Raw genomic sequence first — 22,338 nt, 5'->3', positions numbered from 1 at the left:
TTTGCAAAATAACGAATTAAATTGTCCATGGCTAAATATGTGCATATGGATGGTTGGCTGGTCGGATGGATGGACGGATGACAGAACAATTTATTAATGATATACAAACAAACAACAACAAATCGGATGTGATGCGTATGGTTTATGTTGTTGATGAATGAAGTGCGACAGAAAAATATATTACCGACTTAACGCCTTTGGGTTGCTCGATGGGGAGCCTGATAAGAAAAAAACAAAAACAGGAAGACTCAGTCACTAAAAAACAGTCGTCATAAAAAACCCAAAACACGACAGGACATTGCAACCAAAAAAAAAAACACGCTGAAATGAGAGCAAAACGGCAGGCGTCGACCCTGCGACAGGAGATGCGTAGCCAAAAGGCAAAAATATGTTTCTAGGTTGTTGTTATAGTTGTAGGCAGGATAAACAATGAAGCAAACAAAATGTGCCAACCAATCATGACAAAATGATGATGCAAAATATAATGACACAAGGAAGAGAAAAACATTTTGCCAAAACAAACCACAAACACTCAATAAATGTCGAGTAGAACATTGTCTGAGTCTAGGATTCTGTCTGTGATGACCATGCAGATACCCTTGTTTAACTTCATAATCGTATTGATTGTGGTTGCTGGCTGCTATGTCGTTTTGCTTGTTATTTGTTCAATGGAATAATTTATCAAATTTTTTTTGCAACAATATATGCATAGATGTCATCATCTATGATTCCGAATATGTAAAAAACATTGTGAGGTCTGTCAAATAAATCATTAGTTTGTCATGAATTCATTTAAATAAAAATGCAATTTAATTGCTGATCATCAAGGCCCAGGCGAAAGTGGGTGGAGGAACACTATTGGTGGCAACTTGGCGAGTTTCCATGAGTTGTGTGATTGTTAGACTGCGGAATCCTATGCAAATGCATATATGGTTAGGATGGTCGTAGAGAAAATCTGATTAGACAGAAACTTGTTTTATTACAAAATAAAACGAATTAGGCCCAGAAATTTTTGCATATTTTGCATATTCTGCATATCCTGCATATTTTGACATATTTGTACATATCTGCATAAATAGAGCATATGCAAAACCATATGCAAAATTGGTATTTAGTCTTCGTTGGGGATATAAAACGCTCCACCTGAAATTTGTCGGCATAGGTCTACGTCTTCATATAGCCCCCATAGAAATGGAACCTCCCGATTTTCGGTATTTTGAAGGTTGTGGCCTCAATATCCCACCGAAATGACTAAAATTTGGTATTTTGGTTTCGTTGGGGGTATAAAACTTCCCACCAGAAATTCCTCGGTATAGGTCCACGTCTTCATATAGCCCCCATAGAACGGTACCTACCGATATTCGGTATTTTGAAAATTGTAGCCTTAATATCCCACCGAAATGACTGAAAATTGGTATTTAGTCTTCGTTGTGGGTCATGGTAGAACAAGAAAAGGTAGCAGCAATACCCAGCTGACTGAACTGGGTTGTTCAAATTCCATACGACATTTTATGTATTTATTTCTATGTTCGATGTACATTAGGGATATATATTTTTAAAAAACAAATTTATACATCAGAAAAAAAAAACTATTTCCCATAAAGACGGCTTCATATCATTGACATGTAACCTGCTCCAGGTCCGAACGACATGCCGCACACTAAAACACCGGTTATAGAAGCGGTACAATATTTGTTAATATGTGTGGTATTTTGTTAAACTTGAAAAGAATAAAGCCCTAATAAACATGTGCTTTTTTGTTTTCAAAAGCAAATGATTGAAACAGCTTCTCTTTTTTCAATGAATTACCAGCGACCCGAAACATTTTGCAAGTATTCTACTTTCTGTGAGAAATTATGCATTTAGTGGAATGATATGGAAACATTCAAATTGAAAATCTAACGAGTTTTCATTCATGTTTTCCAAAATATTCAATCAAATGTGAAAAATTATTTGTTTTTTAAATTCCAATAATTTATAGACATTTCCTTGTTTTGTTTACATTTACGTTGACACTAAGGTTTACAAACAAAAACAAATTTCAATGTGGTTGTTGTTGAGTTGTATTTGTTGTAGTATTAACTTTACCTTGTATTTGTTCTACAATGGTTGTGGGTATAAAACTTTCCACTTGAAATTTGTCGGTATAGGTCCACGCCTTCATATAGCCCCCATAGAACGGTACCTCCCGATTTTCGGAATTTTGAAGGTTGTGGCCTTAATATTACACCAAAATGGCTGAAATTTAGTACTTAGTCTTCATTTGCAGTATTAAACTTTCTCCCAGAATTTTTTCGGTATAGGTCCACGTTTTCATATAGCCCGCATAGAACGGTACCTCAGGATTTCTGGTATTTTGAAGGATGTGCCCTCAATATCCACCCGAAATGGCTGAAATTCGGTATTAAGTCTTCGCAGGGGGTATAAAACTTTCCTCCTAAAATTTGTCGGCTTAGGTTCAGGCCTTCATATATCCCCCATAGAACGATACCTCCCGATTTTCGGTATTTTGAAGGTTGTGGCTGTGGTTATACATTTCTCTATTTTATTGACTTGTCTGAAGAGAATTTTAAACAGAAAAATTGTACACATAGGCATTTTTGTACCTATTATTGAAATATTTGTTGCATAAGAAAATATGTAAAATGCATAAATTTTGCATATGCAAAAATTTATGCATTTTGCATAATTTTGCATATGTCATATGTTTCGATTGCAATGTAATCAGAAGCCAAAAATATGCCCAGTCCCAAAATTTGACATGAATCGGACCAAAAATAGGGGTTGCATAAAATTCCGCTGTCTAGTGATTGTATAAAGACGCCACCTATACTTTAACATTATCGAATGAGTTGTCAGAATCAATTGATGAAGTGTATACTTTTGGGCGGAATATATAAAACAAGAAAACATGAACATTAGAATAAAACGAAATACATAAATGTGTATTTCATATATATATTTCATATATATTTCATATATATATTTCATATATATTGGTTCTGTGCTAATCGAAAATGCAAAAGTAGACAATGATATTAGCCGTAGAATATCTGCATCAGCAAACCTATATTGATTTGGAAACAAGACCTTTCAGGGCGAAATGCGAAGGAAAATAACGAAATCTTTAGATGTCACAGTTAAAAATATATTAAAGGATTCAATCTTTCTTTCTTTATTTCCAATTAACTACTTGGGGAGCATAGGGATTTAATAAAGTCCATAATAGGCAAGTTCACGGTTCAAGATAAGTTTCTACAAAAAACTCCACGTTGCATGGTAAAAGAGGTTCTGCACAAATAAGTACATAAAATATGAATACCAGACAATATGTTTTTTGAAGTCGGACTTAAACTAGATCATTAATAGTAAATTAGTCAAACAACAACAAAAAATTACAGATCATGCAAAATTAGCCTGCAGTCCTAGTGTCTTAATGGTGAATGACAATTTATCAAATCCAAGACCAAAGTTCTGAAGAATATTAAATTCTGCGGACAATTTTAGTGAGTAGATAAAATACCAAAGTTCTGAAGAATATTAAATTCTGCGTACACTCTTAGTGAGTAGATGTGAATCCAGCTTTTGAAAATCCACCCTTCGAAAAAGTATTGAATTTAAATAAATTGAATAGTGCTACGACTACGGTAGCTTCCACTTCGCCAAATGAATCGAGATTCCAACACAGAACTGTGCTTAGTTTCTAGATGCAATCGTAAACATGAGATAAATCTACTGAATTGTTGATCCATTCTGAGGGCAAAATGAAACTTTGGACATGAAAGCGAAATACACCACGATGAGTTAATGAAAAAGATGACATTTTGAATGGACTAATTCCAGGTGCAGCATGAACTTTAAACACTTCAGTCGTCAAGAAGGCAACTTCTCCGTAATCCCGTCATTTCTCGTCCCGGCATTTGTATCTATTTTACAAAATTGTTCATAATTGATAAATATTTGATTAAAAATGTGGGGCAAGGGGTAAATTAAGCATAACAAATTCGTTATTATATAACTATCTCATAACCCAGCAAAACTTCGGATCCGTTAGTCCCAATTTACATTAGGCGAGTTTACTTGCGGCAATTGTCAGTTTGATGGAGAGAGAGGTGAGGCATATGGTAACCGTTTGCCTCTCAGCCCCCTCTCTCACCTACAAACTGACAATTGCCGCAAGTAAACTCGCCTAATGTAAATTGGGACTTAGTCATTATGTAACCCATTACCAAGTAATGTAAACAAAAATAACTACTTAAATTACTCCTTATTAAGTTATGAGTACGGTGGCACAGAGCTAGTGTGTCCGACTACAAATAAGAGTGTTGTGTGTTCAACGCTCACCGCCGGCCGGGTACTTTTTGTTAAAAAACCAATGAACACTTGGTAGTGCACATGTAAACATTGAAACAACCCTTAATGTTCGTGTGTGTGGCCTAGTATGTAGTGTGTTCGGCTACAAAGCAGAAGTTCGTGTGTTCAAATCCAGTAAGGGGCGAAATAAAATAAAAATATGAAGTATGTTGAAATGTAAAACAAATTCCACCTAAACTGTTCTAAAAAAATATATTTTGTATCACCTTGCTTACTTTTCAACTTCCAGTGGCCGTAGAATAACTAGTTATTCTAGTGGTCATAGAATAACTAGTAATTTAGTGCGACATGCCCTTGTTAAAATAATGAAAGAAAATAAAAACAAACCCCTCAAAAGTTGACGAACCCCGCAAACGTTTTAAGAACCATGATCTGCGAATCTGCACCTGGAATGTTCGCACTCTTTATAGAGAAGGTGCAGTCTTCGCATTGACAGACGTACTTGAAAGTACAAGGCCGATATTACTGCCATACAGGAAATACGATGGATTGGGAAAGGCGTCACAACAACACCTAAAGGTGACGCACTGTATTATAGCTGCCATGACATAAAGCATGAGTTTGGTTGCGGATTCGTAGTTAGTCGGAGACTAAAACATCTTGTATCCAGCTTTACCCCAGTGAATGAAAGACTTGCTGCAATTCGAATAAAAGCTAAATTCTTCAACATCAGCTTTATTTGCGCTCATGCTCCCACTGAAGAAAAGGACGAACAGACCAAAGATATATTTTACGAGCGCTTAGAAGAAACATATGACCGTTGCCCTGCCCATGACATTAAAATCATTCTAGGCGATTTTAATGCCAAAATTGGAAAGGAGAATATCTTTGGCCCAATGACAATGGTAAGAGGCTGATAGACTTTGCAGGTGCAAAAAACATGGTAGTTAGCAGTACCAGATTTACTCATCTCGATATTCATAAGGGCACCTGGAAGACATTCATCGAGCGTGTTGGATGTACGATCGTTCCGAGGCGCAAACATTGATTCGGACCACTACCTTGTTGCAGCAAAGTTACGCACCTGGTTAAACGTAGCAAACAAAGTACGGTCAGACACAACACGAAAGTTGGACATCGGTAAGCTGCAATCACAACAGATAGCCACAGCATATTCCACTCAACTAGCCCAATTGCTTAATCAAAGCACTCCTCATCCCGATAACATATCAGCGCAATGGCAAAGTATTTCTAACTCCATGCAAACAGCCGCAAAATCCATACTTGGATACCAGAGACCTCCACCAAGGAATCCATGGTATGATCAGAAGTGTCGTGATGCCACCAAAGAGAAAAAATGCGACATATAGGCCTACTTTACAATCAGTAGCAACGCGTAGCGCACGAGAGAGATACAGGGAGAAAAGGAGAGAGGAGAAACGTCTTTTCCGCAGGAAAAAGAGAGAGATGGAAAAGCGAGAGTGTGAAAAAATCGAGATGTACGGAAGCCAGAATGAAGTCCGAAAATTCAACCAAAGAGTCAAGCATCAAACTGATGGCTTTGGTACAGGCACATCCTCCTGTAGAGACCAGCAAGGTAATATGGTAACTGATACAGATACATTTTTCAAAACTTTTCGTATCCAATAGCAGCGAATACGACGAAGATACCACAGTCCCAATCCCAGAAGATGGTATTGAATGTATACCGCCCAGCCAAGATGAGGTAAAGACAGCAATAAATCAGCTGAAGAATAATAAGGCAGCAGGAGCCGATGGCTTGCCAGCCGAGCTGTTCAAAACCGGAGGCGACACGCTGATAAAGTGTATTCATCAGCTAGTTAGCACCATCTGACAGGAAGAACGAGTACCCGACGATTGGAACCTGAGTATCCTGTGCCCCGTCCACAAGAATGGAGATAGGACTGTATGCTGTAACTATAGGGGCATAAGTCTACTTCCTATTGCCTACAAGATCGTGTCAGGGATATTGTGCGAACGACTAAAGCCTATGGTCAACAAAATAATTGGACCATACCAATACGGCTTTAGACCTGGCAAGTCCACCATTAACCAGATATTTAACCTGCGGCAAATCCTGGAGAAGACCCAAGAGATGCAGATCGACACCTACCACATTTTTGTCAATTATAAAGCAGCAGCCTTCGACAGCCCGCTGCGTTCAAAGGTATTCCAAGCCATGTCTGAATTTGATATCCCCTCAAAGCTCATTCGGCTTTGTAAAATGATTTTATCGTGTCAGTTGAAGTCAGTTAAAATAGGAAAGAACCTCTCCGAAGAGTTTGGTACCAAAAGAGATTTCAGGCAAGGAGACAGCCTTTCGTGTGATCTCTTCAACATCCTGCTGGAAAAGGTTATACGAGAGGCAAACGTCAAAAGAAGTGGCACAATCTACACCAATAGTCACATGTTACTTGATTATGCTGATGATATAGACATCATGGGCCGATCAGTAAAAGAAGTAATTGATAGCTTTATGAAGGTCGAAGGAGAATCTGCTAAAGTAGGTCTGGTGGTAAACGGTGAGATGACCAAGTTGATGGTGTCGACGCGCAATGCGTCCATTGAGCTCGGACCGACTGTGGACGTTGGTTCCTATAATATTGAGGTATTAAAAGACTTCGTCTACCTCGGCACCTCCGTAAACACAACAAACGACATCAGTTGTGAAATAAAAAGAAGAATTGTATTGGCCAACAGATGCTACTTTGGTTTAAGTAAGCAGTTTAAAAACAAAGCCACATCTCGTCAAACAAAAATAACGCTCTACAAAACACTGCTACTACCCGTGCTGATGTATGGCTCCGAAGCCTGCTTGGTGTGTTTGAGAGAAAAATTCTTCGAATGATCTACGGACCCATCTGCGTTGACGGTGAATATCGACGTCGTATGAACCACGAGCTGTAACTACTATACAACGACATCAATATAGTTAAACGTATCGAGATGCAGCGATTGCGTTGGCTAGGCCATATCATAAGAATGAGCGATGATGAACCCGCTAAAAAGGCGTGTATAAATACGGACCGCTTGGCGGTGCACGCAGAATTGGCAGGCCAAGGAATAGATGGCACAAACAAGTGGATGACGAGATGAAAAGGCGCGGTATTCCAGAGTGCAAAGCAACAAATAGAGAGAAATGGAGATCTTTTCTTAGTTCGGCCTATGGAACAAATGTTCTGTAATGGGCCAGCTAAGCAAGTTAATAAGTAAGGGGTAAATTAAGTATAACGACTTCGTTATTATATAATTATCTCATAATATCCCTATTATTTGACATTCACACTCAAAGTGGGGACATCAAAATTAAGACTGAAATTGCGCTCTAACAATAGTAAATAAAATTGTGTACCAAAGGAATTAAGTTTAGATTTTAATAAGTATAGATTCTCCCTCTTGTGTTGAGAATCTCAAATTATCGTGCCAGAATCAAGCATGCATTTTGTTATCGTTACCCTTTACAACCGTAAACTCGACAAGTTCTTAGTTTACTGTAGTAATTCAAAAACGTATGAGTAACGTCATTCAAACTAACGTGTGATAGTACGTATACAAAATTACGTTTTTGGCGAAAACCGGTTTTGGTTTTTTAACTCAAAACCGATTAACTGATTAACCGGTTTCGGTTTTGGACACCCTAGTCGCCGTTCTTCACGGACCTGACGTCTGCATACGATACTGTATGAAAGAGAAATACTCGTGAGCTTATAGAGAGAGCTCTATTGAATTTGGAACTCATTTCAATCCACTTATATATAAGATTTTTGGATTAAATTGACAAAAATTAGAAGTTAGAAAAAAAAAACAATTTGTAAAAAATTCAAAATAGTGGACTATTTCCGGTTCTGAAACAGAGCATTATTTTTTTGTTTTGCTATTTTCTAACCCCCATACCTAATAACGCCCGTGCGTCCAAAGTGTTTTGCACCACAAAATTGAACACATTTATTCTTATGAATACTACCGAAATACGTCAAGCGTATAACATCAAAAGTTGAACAAATTCTACTTTGACAGAACGTATAATATATTTTGTATTGTTATATTTTGTGTGTTTAATTTCGAATACAAAACAAAACATAAAATATATTGTTTTTAGAAAAACAATTATTTGTTTTAATATTTTCATCGCGATTTTTGTTTTAACTGGATTTCGGTGATAACATATTTGGGTAATGTGGACGCTCAGATAGCGGTGCCGTGGGAATTAGGTGAATATTTTTGTACGTCGCGTCATGTGTTAGGTATCATTGTAATTTATTTAAAAAAAAATACATATGTTGTTAACACACATGCCATTCTCATTTTATAAACTTTTGGACCTTATTTTGGCTGTCAACCAAACATTTGAGGGATTTTTACGTTAATCCTATTTAGCTGACATTTATGTTTCGCTGTGATTTTCGCGCTCCCTGTCTTCTTGTGGCAAACACACACAAACAATTTGTAATTGTAATTCCTTACAAAAAAATTTAAACCACAAATGTAAATTTCATTTGTGAAAATTCCGCAGATTTTAAAAAGACACAAGTTTTTTCTCTTATCTTTCCATTGAATCTTATCTCCGTTTTTTTTTCTTTTGATTGCACTGGCCACAACGTGGAAATACTTCGCGGTAGATTTTGTTTTCCAGCTGTTTTTTTTTTATGGTCCGCCATCATCATTTATCTTTCAAATGGAATTATAATAACGGAGACTTGAATTTGTATTCCAAATGGTTGGCTGACTTACTTGTTGGCAATTTCAATTTTGGTTGTTTGGTTATGCAAGGAGGAAAAGAGAATATGAAATGAAGTTTGAAGAAAGAAACAAAAAGAACTACAACCTGGGAAACATTGGTGGCCAACAAAAATTTAGTTATAATTTTGGAATTTTAATAAAATCTGTTTTTTTTTTCATCTTCAAATGAACGCATAGAAGATTTGACAGGAGTTTTTTGTCCTTTTCTCTTACTTTCATTAGATAGAATTTGGTTTTGCCCCATTTTAATTCTCTTTACGTTTTTAGCAAAATAATTGCATTTGTCAAGAATTTTCAGTTTTTCTTCTTCTTCGTATTCTTCTCATATGAAATGGAATCCGTTTTCTCCTGCAGTTAGTCAGTAGTCGTACCATACGGTCTTTGGCTTGTGTGCATTTTTTTCTTGCATTTTATATTGCCTTAAGTAAAAAGAGTATTGCAGCCAAGTGGTGCGGGCGGGGAGCCGAGTCTAGAAATTATTGCATTTTCTCGAGACTTGAGAGTAAAAACGAAAATGTTATTTGCGTCTAATTAAGCACTCATCCTTTGGTTGTAATTAAATTTTCCCATGTGCACATTCATCGTAAGAGTATCTTGGTGTATAGCAGTGCATGTAGTATGAGAGAGATGGAAGACCCCTTGAAAGCAAAAACAAGTATCCTTGTCGTCCAACAACATCATGTTGATGTTCAAGCTCAGTGTGCAGTGTGCCTTTCCATTGCACAGCTCCCATAGCTTCTAAGCACACAGGCAATGTCAGATAAAAACGACTAATTTTGGCTTTAGGCCCAAAGTCAGTTGCACTCAAAACTTGAGTATTTCACTCTCTACCATGTATGTATATGTATGCTTGTATAAGTAACTGAATGGGTCTGGAGGAAAGAAAACATGAAATCCTCATGGCAACAGAAACACAAGCAAATTTTTAATAAACAAAAAATATAACATGTGATTATTCACACAAGCTTTTCTAATTAACAATTAAATTTAATTTTATAAAAAATTAACTTTGCATACAACATGCATAAACGATGGATGGTGAGAGCGAGAGAAAACGTGGTGGTGATAATGATTTTGATTTTCACCATTCCGTTAATATCTTGTATCATTACAACAATTTTAACTTGATTCAATTTACGAAAATTGCAAGGAGCCTCCGCCAGCCAATCAAACAACCAAAAATAAAAATAAATCTCCAACCTCATTAACATCTTTGCTTTAACACAGCTGCTGACGCTGCTGGGAATGTAATTTATTTGGTTTGCAACTTCTGTGCTGTGTCGGATACCGACGAAAATTTTAATAACCAAATTAAGCCAATATTTAATTATTCATTAAGTAATTAACAGAAAAAGCAACGCAACGCCACGCCACGCAATAAGGATGATGACAACGCCGAACGCCGTTGAAATGTAGGAACTTTTTTCAGAACCATTACTCCACTCTGGCCTTCAGCCACGCATATCTTTCGAAGAGGGAAAGAGAAAAGAGGAGGCATTGTATAAATATGCGTAAAGAATTTGGGATTTATGTTATGTAGCTGTGTGAGTGAGACAGCCAGTTGGTTGTTGTTGTTTTTAGCCATGAATATTCCATGAATTTCAACAAACGGAAATTAAATTTAACTCCCCTCAAACACGTACAGGACATACATACACACTTATACATATGGGATGAATGTCCTTTCTGTTCATGTAGGAGAGTAATTCGAATTTGTTTTTTCCATTCTCCAAACTTCCATTTCATTTTGCTGATTAACCATGTACTTGGCCTAAAGGCATTGTGGCGCGTTTTAATGTTTTCTTTTTTTCGTTGACGTTTGTTTGAGTTTTAATTTATTTTTGGCTTGCCAAATAAAGAAAATCTTTTTACCAAAGTTTCAGTTTTTTTCTTCTTCTTCTTCATTAAAAAGTTATTGTGTGAAAATTTTTAATTTTGTTAATTAATTTAAAGAAGAAGAACAATTTTCAAATAAGTCAAACTTTTTTGCTTTCAGAAATGTCGAAATTCAAAAGTTAGGCGTTGATTGCATTTAAGTGAATATGTTTGTGGTGGAATTTCATAGAATGTCATTCAAAAATGAAAAGGTTTCAAAAATACAATTTAGGACAAGGGCTGGCACGAGTTATGATTCAGGGATGTTTTATAACTGATCTCTAAAATAGTCTTTTCCGTTTAGGCACTAAGACATAATTTTTAGTAGTACAGTATAATCTCTATAATTAACAATTTAAGGAGCCAAAAAAATTTAGGAAATATTGAGGTAAATGATTTAAACGGTCTGAAAAATATAAATATAAGGTTTTTCGATTCACTCATCAAAGGAGTTTCCAGAACAGCATTGTTTTCAGATAAGGTTAACATACCATAAATACTAAGACAATGGAGTCGACATTATTAAGAGCGGTTTAATAAACCCTGAGCAATTCCATATTATCTTGCCTTTGCACTATGGGCCCAACGACAGGTTTCCGAGACAAAAAGTATATTTTTCAAGTCATATACATGAATAAAATAGTAACGGAATTAGATTCTTAATAAGAAAAACCTTTCAATCTGACAACGCTCAATGATCAGATACCATGATGTCAAAGACAGTACATCTTACATTGTAAAATTGTGTAATATTCTATCAAAGGAAGAACAAAATTGTTTCGCTCGATAATTAAACATTGTAGACATAATTAAATAATTAAATGGAAAATACGTGGAAAGGTATTCTAATTAATTTTAATTAAGAAATAAAGAAGAAATGATAAAGAATTGTTGGCGTAGACATGTGATGAGTTTTAGGTGTAGTATATATGTTTTTTTGGAGTAGAACTCTCGGTATCGCGACGTATTCGCGAAACTATATATATGTGGTAGAAGATAATAATGAGTAATACATGTGTAGAAAAATTATCGACGGATGGACCTGGGAACTTATAGAAGCCTGTCGTGACATTTAAAAATGTGGATATGTTAAAGTATTGAACTGGGCTGGGACTGAATGATGCTTAATATGACACTAGTCGCCACATTTGATAGTAATCTTATTCGAGTTATACAAAGCATTGAAATCTTCAATATTCTCTATCTTCAAATTTAGTAACTGGGACTACAAAAACTTACTAGATTTCGAGATCTTAACGTGTAATTACAAAGTTTTCAAAAATCGGACGCGATCGCGGTATTCTATTTCTAAAACATCAAATAATGATAGAGTTCACAATAACTATTGTTTTGTGTACCAATACGTCTAATTATCTCTGAGATTTCGAGTTTGGCTAAAACCCTTAGTGGAGGGTCCCTCTTTTCCATTTTTCGGTATAAAAACTACTTTACGATCTATTCTCAGACCTAAATAATCTACAAAAAAAAATTTATAAAATTCGGTCCAGCCATTTCCGAGGATTTCTATTTCTAACATCATGGCAGACCTGAACCGATCAGAATCAAATTTTCCGGACGTGTTTCTAAATAGAACAGGATTTACCATATCAAATTTTAAAGCGATCGGATGCAAATTGTGGCCTTTGTGCGGCTTAAATATAAAATCGGATGAAACATATATTAGAAAGCTACATCTATATCTGAACCTATTCCTACCAAATTTTGCAGATGTATTTTTATGCTTATTATAAACATCGGAACGAAATTTGAAAGACCCATCTGCTTTTAGTGACTTGTTGCCTCAAAAAACCTGTAAGTGGGCCCAAAGTGCTTTGTATGAAACCAACCTGAAAAAAATTACCATGAAAAAGGAAATAAGCAAGGTGATGGATGAAAGATGTTTATCGGATGTGTTGGATGTACGATCGATTGTAGCAGCACAGATCAACTCGAATCACTACCTTGTCGCAGCAAAGGTTCGCACCCGAGTTTATAAAGTTCGAACTAACGCAAAATATCGTATTCGGGCTGAAACATGTTAGCGCAATGCAAATTACTGTCATTATTTCGAGAGAAACCATTCGCAGAATTTAGAGAGAAATGGAAAAACAAGTAAAAAATTATCAGTCTGCTTTGCCGACAGAGACAGCCTATGTGAATTGAAACTTTCATCTACGGACAAATTGAATGTGTTTAGGGTCTTTTCAGAATTTTGTGGCCCTTTTTACACATTTGAACTTACAGACAAAAATGGAATGGACCGACATAGTCCATTATGAAAGTGATCTTATTTTGGGAGTCATATCTTTTCGATGATATCGCCACTACCAGCCATTTCAGTGGGTCATCGTATAACTTTTGGACCAGTATGTCAGGAAACATGAACTTGTCCACGGAAAACATAATATCGCTGTATGTAGGACCACAATGAATAGCATCGGTATACATTTCCAAAGGATCTTCGAACAGGCCCTAAACTGCACTTAAACAAAAATGTTGAACTTTGGCAGGGAAAGTATCTTAAGGACCAATATGGGCCATTTTAGAAGTTAAACTAAATTTGGAAAAAATATTAGAAGATCCAAAGCTTAGACCAAATTGGTTACCCCCTACAAGAACATGTATCGTGCATACAATTTCAGTGGAATTTTTTAAAATTTTGGCTGGAAGTACTGGAAGTTGTGGACTGGTATTTCGCCAAAATATGATGTAAGCCGAATTTCGGACCAAATTGGTTGACCAGTTCGAGTGGTATAGTGCGTTCCAGCCACTACAACTTTCGGGCTATTTTCTTAGGAAGTATTTACTTGCCCCTGGAAAAACTTGTACCATCGTAAAGGGGGTCAGTGAATGCAAGTCTTTGTTGGCGTGCGCACAATTTTTCCGAACATTTTTGAACTTTTGTGGGGGAAGTATCTGAAGGAGTGGACCGATATGGCTTATCTTCGAACTTAAACTAAGTTTGCACAAAATATTACGAAAGCCACATTTTGGACCAAATCGGCAAATCCGTTGGAGAGTTATCTTGCGCTCCAACCACTACACACGGTGTCATAGGGGGATTTTTGTAACGTTCAGGCTATTTTCTCAGAAAGTATGGAGTTGCCCCTGATGAAACCTGTACCGTCGTATGGGGGGCAGTGAATACAAGTTGCTACAACAAATATCAAAGCGATTCGAAAGCAGGTCGTAAACTGAACTTTTCCGAAATTTTGTGTGGGAGGTACCCGAAGGAATGGACCGATTGAGTCCATATTGGAACATCTTCCAAGTCTGGTAGAAATTTTACGATGTGCAAAGTATGGATCAAATCGGTTAATTCCTTCAAGAGTTATCGTACGCACAAATTCTCCAAACATTTCCGAACTTTTGCAGGGGAGGTACCGGCAGGAGTGGACCGATATAACCCATTTTCGAACATAAACTAAATTCGGACAAAATATTACGAAAAGCCAATCGGTTGATCCGTTCGAGAGTTATCGTGCGCTCCAGCCAGACAGACAGACGGACGGACATGGCTAAATCAACTCTAAATTGTCTGAAACACATTTCGTCCAAACATACTTGCACATTTTGCCCGTATGAAAGTGTATATACATATGTACCTTCGTTGGCATAAATACTGAGGGTATAAAAACACACAAAAGTTTGGGCATGTTTCATTCGCACACATTTTCGTTTCGACATAGAAATAGGCTGTAAATGTACTCATAATTGTCTGAAACAGATTTCGCCATAACATAATTAGGGTCGAAAACCATTATTTAGGTGACATAACGAAAAAAAAACTATTGATGTCCGTAATTTCTAGCCCTAGGTAACCGGGTAGGTAGCTACCTATTTGTTATCTTTACCTACGCGTTTGGTAATTTCTACGTGTCATTTACCGAAGCGTGTAAATGTTAAAAACATGTGGTAACATTGGTGATTTTCATTCATGATTTCGTATAAGCATTGCCACATATAAGTGTTTTAAAATTGTTAACACATTGGCAACGATCAACCAGGCAAACTCCTTGGTGTAAGTAACACGGCCGTTTTCGACCCGGTAACGTTACCTATGCATTGAAATTATGAAATTTTGAAATGACAAATTTTTGGACATGAATGGTCTCCACAAACATGATCTAAAATGTTTACAAAATTATTGCCATCCGAGAAATAAAATATATTGTAATAATATTGATTGTAATAATCCTTTCTTCAAACAACAGAAAAGTATATAAAAAAGCCAAATCCAAAGACTCTACGAAACTTTGAAAAGTTTTTTTTACGTGTAATTGGTCAATGTCCTCGGCTTATGCCTTAATTAATTATTCCACTGAATTTCCAACCTATCACCTTACACGGTGCGGCTTAACCAAATTTAAATGGAAGATGCTTACACCTGGGAAGTTTTTGCAGATTCTGAAACTACAATGCTCATAGATGAGAAATATCAAGAAACAAAAAAAATCGCCGGAGGGATTTTCAAATAAATCGCGATTTCAGTACACATATTTTGGGGTTCTTTTCGGATTTTGCTCGGAAACTGCGAATCCTATTTAAATGGGCCTAAAGAAAATGTTGTAGCTGTGAAAATTCTCCATAAGATTGATTTCTATGATATTTTCGTATGATTTACCGTTTTAGAGATATAAAAGTTCAAATTTAGACAAAAAATTCACAATTTTAGGGTTGTTTTAGGTTTTCACGATTTTGCTTGGAAATATGCCTAAAGTATGCTCACCAATATACCACCTCAAACAACTAGCCAAATGATAATGTTAAATTTGACGTATAGGGGACTTTGTAAAATATACATAAATTAAAATCAGGATCTTTTTCTTTACTTACTGCACCGCTCTTTTGATGGCAAATCTGTTCCAATAATAAACCTTGCCGAATCTGTTTATAAAATATATTTAACATTTGCAATACAGCTCAATCGTCTGTTGCTATCATAAAACCTTTCTTTTTTATTGGAGTCTTCATTCATATGTGTGTAGGGTTTTCTCTCCCACTCAATCTTCTTCTTCGTTATAACAAAACCACTGTAAACAAAAGGGTTCATTTGTTGGTTAATGTCATCAGAATGATTATGCATGACCGATGAACGATATGTTTATTAATAAATACAATTAGACAGTAAAAATATTTTAATTTTCTTCAATTAAGAATTAATTAAGAGAGGGACACAGAACAATGCGGACTCTGGCAGCGACAAATGATATTTATGGGAGGCATGTCAAAACGGAGCACCAAACCGAAGAACAGCTTGGCATTTCATAGTCAAGGGAAACAATTGCAGCCGCATTTGCTCCTCATTTCAGCATATCGTTAAAGTAGAGAAAAACAAAACAAAAAAACATGATATGGGATTACCATCATTTAAGAGGACCCCTTCCCCCCTTCCATGCCTTTAAAACATTTTGTTTTGTTTTTTTAATGTTTCGTTTGCATGCAAAACCCTGTTTCATATTTTTTATTCCAAACATTTTTCACAATTCACAAGAACGGGTGTCTTTAATTGTTTAATTGGAAACATTATAATTGACACGATTTGGATTGGGTTTTTTTCTGGCGTTTTTTATTTAATCATAAAAAATATGAAACAATGGTATGAAGAAGTCGTCGTCGTTGTTGTTGTTTGTGGTGTTGAATGCGGGTTCTGTATTGTTGCAATATCCATCCATTAACTGATAAAAGCGGGAATATTCCCAGCGCAAATCAATGAAGATGATGATGGATGAATTACAGAGTTTTAATAAAATTATAGAGGCCTTTTCATAAAATGATGTAACTTTTGTTCAGCAGGGAGAGAAGGGGGAATATATTGAAAAGAATTTGAAGATTTTTTGTGGTGTAATAAATCCATAAAAATCACAATATTTAGAATTAGTACTGTAAACATTTAGAATAAATATTATTATGAACTTATTTAGGTATCGGGGTTCCTCAAAACATTAAGGTACATTCAGTCCGATTTATTCGACAACTTATTGAAAGAGGATACAGTCAATCTCATATATAACGTAGCTGTTGGAAAAGAAAAATGGAACATAACCCCTTATAAAGATATTACTTATTGTGTAAATTCATATTGTTGGTCTATAAGACAATTCGTTATAAAGAACTTCGTTTATATTGAATAATGTTACTCAAAGCTTTAACCGTTAAAACAGTTTTCAATTTTAAATATCTAAATTGTTTAACTTTTCTCTTTCTCATTTGCAGTAATTGTGGTTTCCGACCGGTTTTAAATGAAGTACCGCCGCCACCAACATCCCTTGCCAGCAGTGCCTCAGCAGCAGCCGCCGCAGCAGCAGCTCGAGCAAATCATGCACCTTCACTGTTCTTGCCACCACATTTGGCCTCGTTGAGCTCTCAATTTTCACAGCAGCCACTGTTTCCCGGTTTGAAAGGTAATAATTGTTGTTCTATGGATATTTGATATGGTTTTGATTTTTCGTTCTAAAACACACACACACACACACTCGCAAACTCAAACTAATAGGCCCAACGACACATAGATGATAGATATTTCGGCAAAAAACACACACAAATCCTCCCTAACGAAACAAGGACTACTAACTAAGCACAACATGCAGGCAAACTTCTGGCTTTTTAGAGCTCAGAAGTGATGGAGGGAGGAGAAAAATGGAAAGCATGGATGATGATTTTATTAAAATTTCATCATCGTCATCCTTGGTTGGATGATGGAAAACCCCAGATTGGTAAAATTTGTCAATCAGTTATGCATTTCGTAATAGACCAAAAACAACCTGCCGTCCCAGCCAGCCTGGTTGTCTGTTTGTTGTTTGCCTGTCACACTCAGGACAAACGAACGAACTCAATCAAAGTCGATAGATAACTTTCCACGACATCAAATGCAATTAATGTCGTCAAAAGAAAAGCTTTATCGATTGATTTTGTTGTTTCCTAGAGAGCGAGAGCGTACCCCAACTCTTCTATCCGACACTCACAGGCAGATAGAAATTCTAATTGACAGCCTTTGATTTTTAAAGCTTTTAGTTAAATTAGCTGCTAGACAGCAACAGACAGAACAGGAACATGTTTTAGAAATTCCCTAAGACTAATGGAATTTTTTCTTTGAAAGAAATTATATTAGGTATTTTTTTAAGGGCAGGTAGGCCTTTAGTAAGTTGTACCTTTGGCTTTTGAATTAAAAAAATTAAAAATTATCCAAGGAAATATAGGATTCATAAAAGTATCTAATCTCTTTCCTACTCAAGATATACATATATTTAAACATCAGCCTAGAAGTATGATAAGAAATTTATATTTATCGCATAATCGACAATATCGCCAAAGTTCACGTATAGATGGCGGCGTTATAATCTAAGATGTATTCCGTGTCCTTTCTAAGATGTATTCCCTTATTTCCTTATTTTATACCCTCCACCATATTACTTACTTACTTAGCTGGCCTTTTACAGAACATTTGTTCCATAAGCCGAACTAAGAAAAAATCTCCAATCCTCTCTGTTTGCTGCTGTATTTTCCCAATCTGGGATATGTAGCTTTGTGATATCTCGTTTCACTTGTTCGCTCCAACGAAGCTTTGGCCTTCCAGATCTGCGAGAACCTCCATGCGGCCCGTATTTATACGCCTTTTTAGCGGGTTCATCATCACTCATTCTTATAACATGGCCTAGCCATCGCAATCGTTGTATCTCGATACGTTTAACTATGTTCATGCCTTTGTATAGCTGATATAGCTCGTGGTTCATACGACGTCGATATTCACCGTCAAAGTAAATCGGCCCGTAGATCTTTCGAAGAATTTTCCTCTCAAACACACCAAGCACTGTCTTATCTGCTTGCGCAAGTACCCATGCTTAGGAGCCATACATTAGCACGGGTAGTATCAGCGTTTTGTATAGTGTTATTTTTGTTTGACGAGATGTGGCTTTGTTTTTAAATTGCTTATTTAAACCATAGTAGCATCTGTAGTGGGATCCTCTAACTCATTTTTTGAGTTACCGACAAAAATCGTTAAAATTAAAACGCAAAATTATGAATGAAAAATTCAAATAAAAGTTAACATCACTGTTGATATCGGTAAAACTTTACGACTACTTTTTATTCGTCGCTAACTTACCGACAAACATCGTTAATTGCTGAAATTATAAGCATTTTAATTTTAGCGATTTTTGTCGATAACTCAAAAAATGAGTTAGAGAATCTCACTACTGTTGGCCAATACAATTCTTCTTCTTATTTCACAACTGATGTTGTTTGTTGTGTTTATGGCAGTGCCGAGGTAGACGAAGTCTTTAACTATCTCAAAATTATAGGTACCAACTTCCACAGTTGGTCCGAGCTCTATGGACGCTTTGCGCGTCGACACCATCAATTTGGTCTTTTTGCCGTTTACCGCCAGACCCACTTTCGCAGATTCTTCTTCGACCTTCCTAAAGGTATCAGTTACTTCCTTTACTGATCGTCCTATGTTGTCTGTGTCATCAGCATAAGCAAGAAACAATTGGTGTAGATCGTTCCATTTCTTTTGACATTTGCATCTCGTATTACCTTTTCCAGCAAAATGTTGAATAGGTCACACGAAAGGCTGTCTCCTTGTCTGAAACCTCTTTTGGTACTAAACTGTTCGGAGAGGTTCTTTCCAATTTTAACTGATGACCTGGTGTCAGTTAAAGTCATCTTACAAAGCCGGATGAGCTTTGCGTTGATACCAAATTCAGACATTGCATGGAATACCTTTGATCGGAGGGGACTGTCGAAAGGTGCTTTATAATCGACAAAAAGGTGATATGTGTCGATCTGCATCTCTTGGGTCTTCTCAAGGATTTGCCGCAGGGTAAATATCTGGTCAATGGTGGACTTGTCAGGTCTAAAGCCACATTGGTATGGTCCAATTATTTCGTTGACCCTTTGCTTTAGTCGTTCGCACAATATCCCTGACACTATCTTATAGGCAATAGGGAGAAGACTTATGCCCCTATAGTTGGAGCATACGGTCTTAACTCCTTTCTTGTGGACGGGACACAGGATGCTCAGGTTCCAATCGTCGGGTACGCGTTCTTCCTGCCAGATGGTGCTAACTAGCTGATGCATACACCTTATCAGCGCGTCGCCTCCGGTTTTAAACAGCTCGGCTGGTAAGCCATCGGCTCCTGCTGCTTTATTATTCTTCAGCCGGTTGATTGCTGTTTTTACCTTATCTTGGCCGGGCGGTATACATTCTATACCATCTTCTGGGATTGGATCTGTGGTATCATCGTCTTCGCTACTATTGGATACCAGCAGATTGGAAAAATGCTCCTTCCATATCCTAAGCACGCTATCTGTATCTGTTACCAGATTACCTTGCTGGTCTCTACAGGAGGATGTGTCTGTACCAAAGCCATCTGTTTGATATTTCACTCTTTGGTAGAATTATCGGACTTCATTCTGACTCCTGTACATCTCGATTTTTTCACACTCCCGCTTTTCCATTTCTCTCTTTTTCTTGCGGAAAAGACGTTTCTCTTCTCTCCTTTTCTCTCGATATCTCTCTCGTGCGCTACGCGTTGCTCCTGATTGTAAGGTAGCGATATATGACGTATTTTTCTCTTCGGTAGCAGCACGACACTCCTGGTCATACCATGAATTCCTTTGTGGAGGTCTCTGGAATCCAAGTATGGATTTTGTGGCTGTTTGCATGAAGTGGACAATATTTTGCCATTGTGTTGTTATGTTATCGGAACAAGGAGCACTCTAATTAAGCAATTGGGCTAATCACTCTAGCGTCCACAATAATTGAGCTAGGGAGCAATGTTTTTTGCACCAGAGTCTATTTTTGCCATAGGCAGATGGGCTATATCGGCCGACGTTTTGATATAGCCCCCTTATAGCGGTCCTCCCGATTTTCGGTATTTTGAGTATTTTAGCCAAAATCTCCAACAAAACTAGCTGTAATTTGACATTTGAGGACGTCAATGCTCACGAAACTTCTTTACTAAAAATCAGCAACATAGGTCCATGTTTTGGTATAGCCCCCATATAACGGTACCTCCCGATTTTTGCTATTTCAAAGGTCTTAGCAACATTGTTTGACGGAACTACCCGTGATTTGACATTTGAGGATCCCTGCAGTTACAAAACTTTTTCACCAAAAATTGTCAAGATAGTAGATTGTCAAAAAGGTACCACCAGGTTGAACACATTTTTTAGATTAGATCAGATAATTTAGGCATTTAAGGGTATCCGTGGTCGAATAAATGTGGACAGGAAAGGAAAATTGTGGAAAGGAAACTTATTATTCCATTTTACTAAAGAATATTTTATGGTGGAGGGTATAAAAAGTTCTGCCCGACCGAACTTAACAACTCTTTACTAGAAATTCTTTACATGGAGATTATTCCTTGAAAGAAAAAATAAACTGTTTGGCTGCTCATCAAATCCCAGGTTAACCAGCAGAAGGCAGAGCCTTCAATTTTAGCAAAAGGGCCATTACTACTGCGAAATAAAGATTTTAAACTCGGAATATCTCTCAGAAAGGACAAATACATATATTAAAACATCTTTGAGTATATCGCCATCTGTACTTGAACAATATTATAGATTATAAGCGAAATATATGTTTCTGAGCATACTTTTAGGCGAATATATAAAAAATAATAGGGTGGCCATGACTAAGTGGTATGAAAAGTAGATGTGATGACATGTTTTGAAAATGAAAAAAAAAAATTAATGTATTTATGTATTCAATTGAACATTTAAAGGTAGAATTCGAAGGGGTCCAGAGGCGTTATTTAATTTGTCACCACCGATATTGCTAGTCAACTGAAGCTTGAATATTAAATGTTGCATTGGCTCATTGTTATTGAGAGTATGGGAGATAAGTCCGATAGTTTGAAAATTGGTTCCTGAAGACTAGAAAATCTACACAAAGTTTCCTTATATTGCCCTATTTTTTACAACGCGTTCTTATACTTCAGGCTAAGTGACAAGCAAAAAGGTTCAAATGTGCTCTCAGAGAAAGTTTTGTCTCCCCACACAGAATTCAACTAATTGAAAAACGATGCACTTACTAAATAAGGAAATAGCTCTCTAAAGTATGGAAAAGAAAATACGGTGGTCAGAAATAAGCACCAAATCTCACATTGCATACTTTAGAGAGCTATTATATAGTTTCGAATTTGGCCACATAACCCAATCAGTTGTCTTGTTGCAAACAGGCGGTTGTCAGTTTTTTCTCAAACCCAACACCATAGACATATAAAACAATAGACATAGAAATTGTAGTGTGCTTGTTTTTGTAGGGGTCGCCTTACGAAAACTACGCAGACATCTCACTCAATTGCATTTTGTTTTTGGAGTAAATTGCAAGATTTTGTAGATTTTGTTGAATTTGTATATATGAGGAATTAGATCTGGTCAAAG

At 36.6% G+C, this 22,338-nt stretch overlaps 1 protein-coding gene across 1 annotated transcript in view; it reads left to right on the top strand.

Annotated features, from left to right (window-relative positions):
• Drgx (Dorsal root ganglia homeobox) overlaps positions 1–22,338 on the top strand; it is a 165,294-nt gene that overhangs the window by 141,319 nt on the left and 1,637 nt on the right. The window contains exon 7 of the mRNA XM_073964688.1: positions 17,167–17,354. Coding sequence (XP_073820789.1) covers positions 17,167–17,354 — 188 coding nt within the window. The remainder of the gene's footprint in view (positions 1–17,166; positions 17,355–22,338) is intronic.

The sequence above is a fragment of the Musca autumnalis genome, unplaced genomic scaffold (assembly GCF_047663935.1).
Source record: "Musca autumnalis isolate F117 unplaced genomic scaffold, ASM4766393v1 scaffold_2, whole genome shotgun sequence".
In the NCBI taxonomy this organism is placed as follows: Eukaryota; Metazoa; Arthropoda; class Insecta; order Diptera; family Muscidae; genus Musca; species Musca autumnalis.
This window is presented reverse-complemented; position numbering and strand designations above follow the sequence as displayed.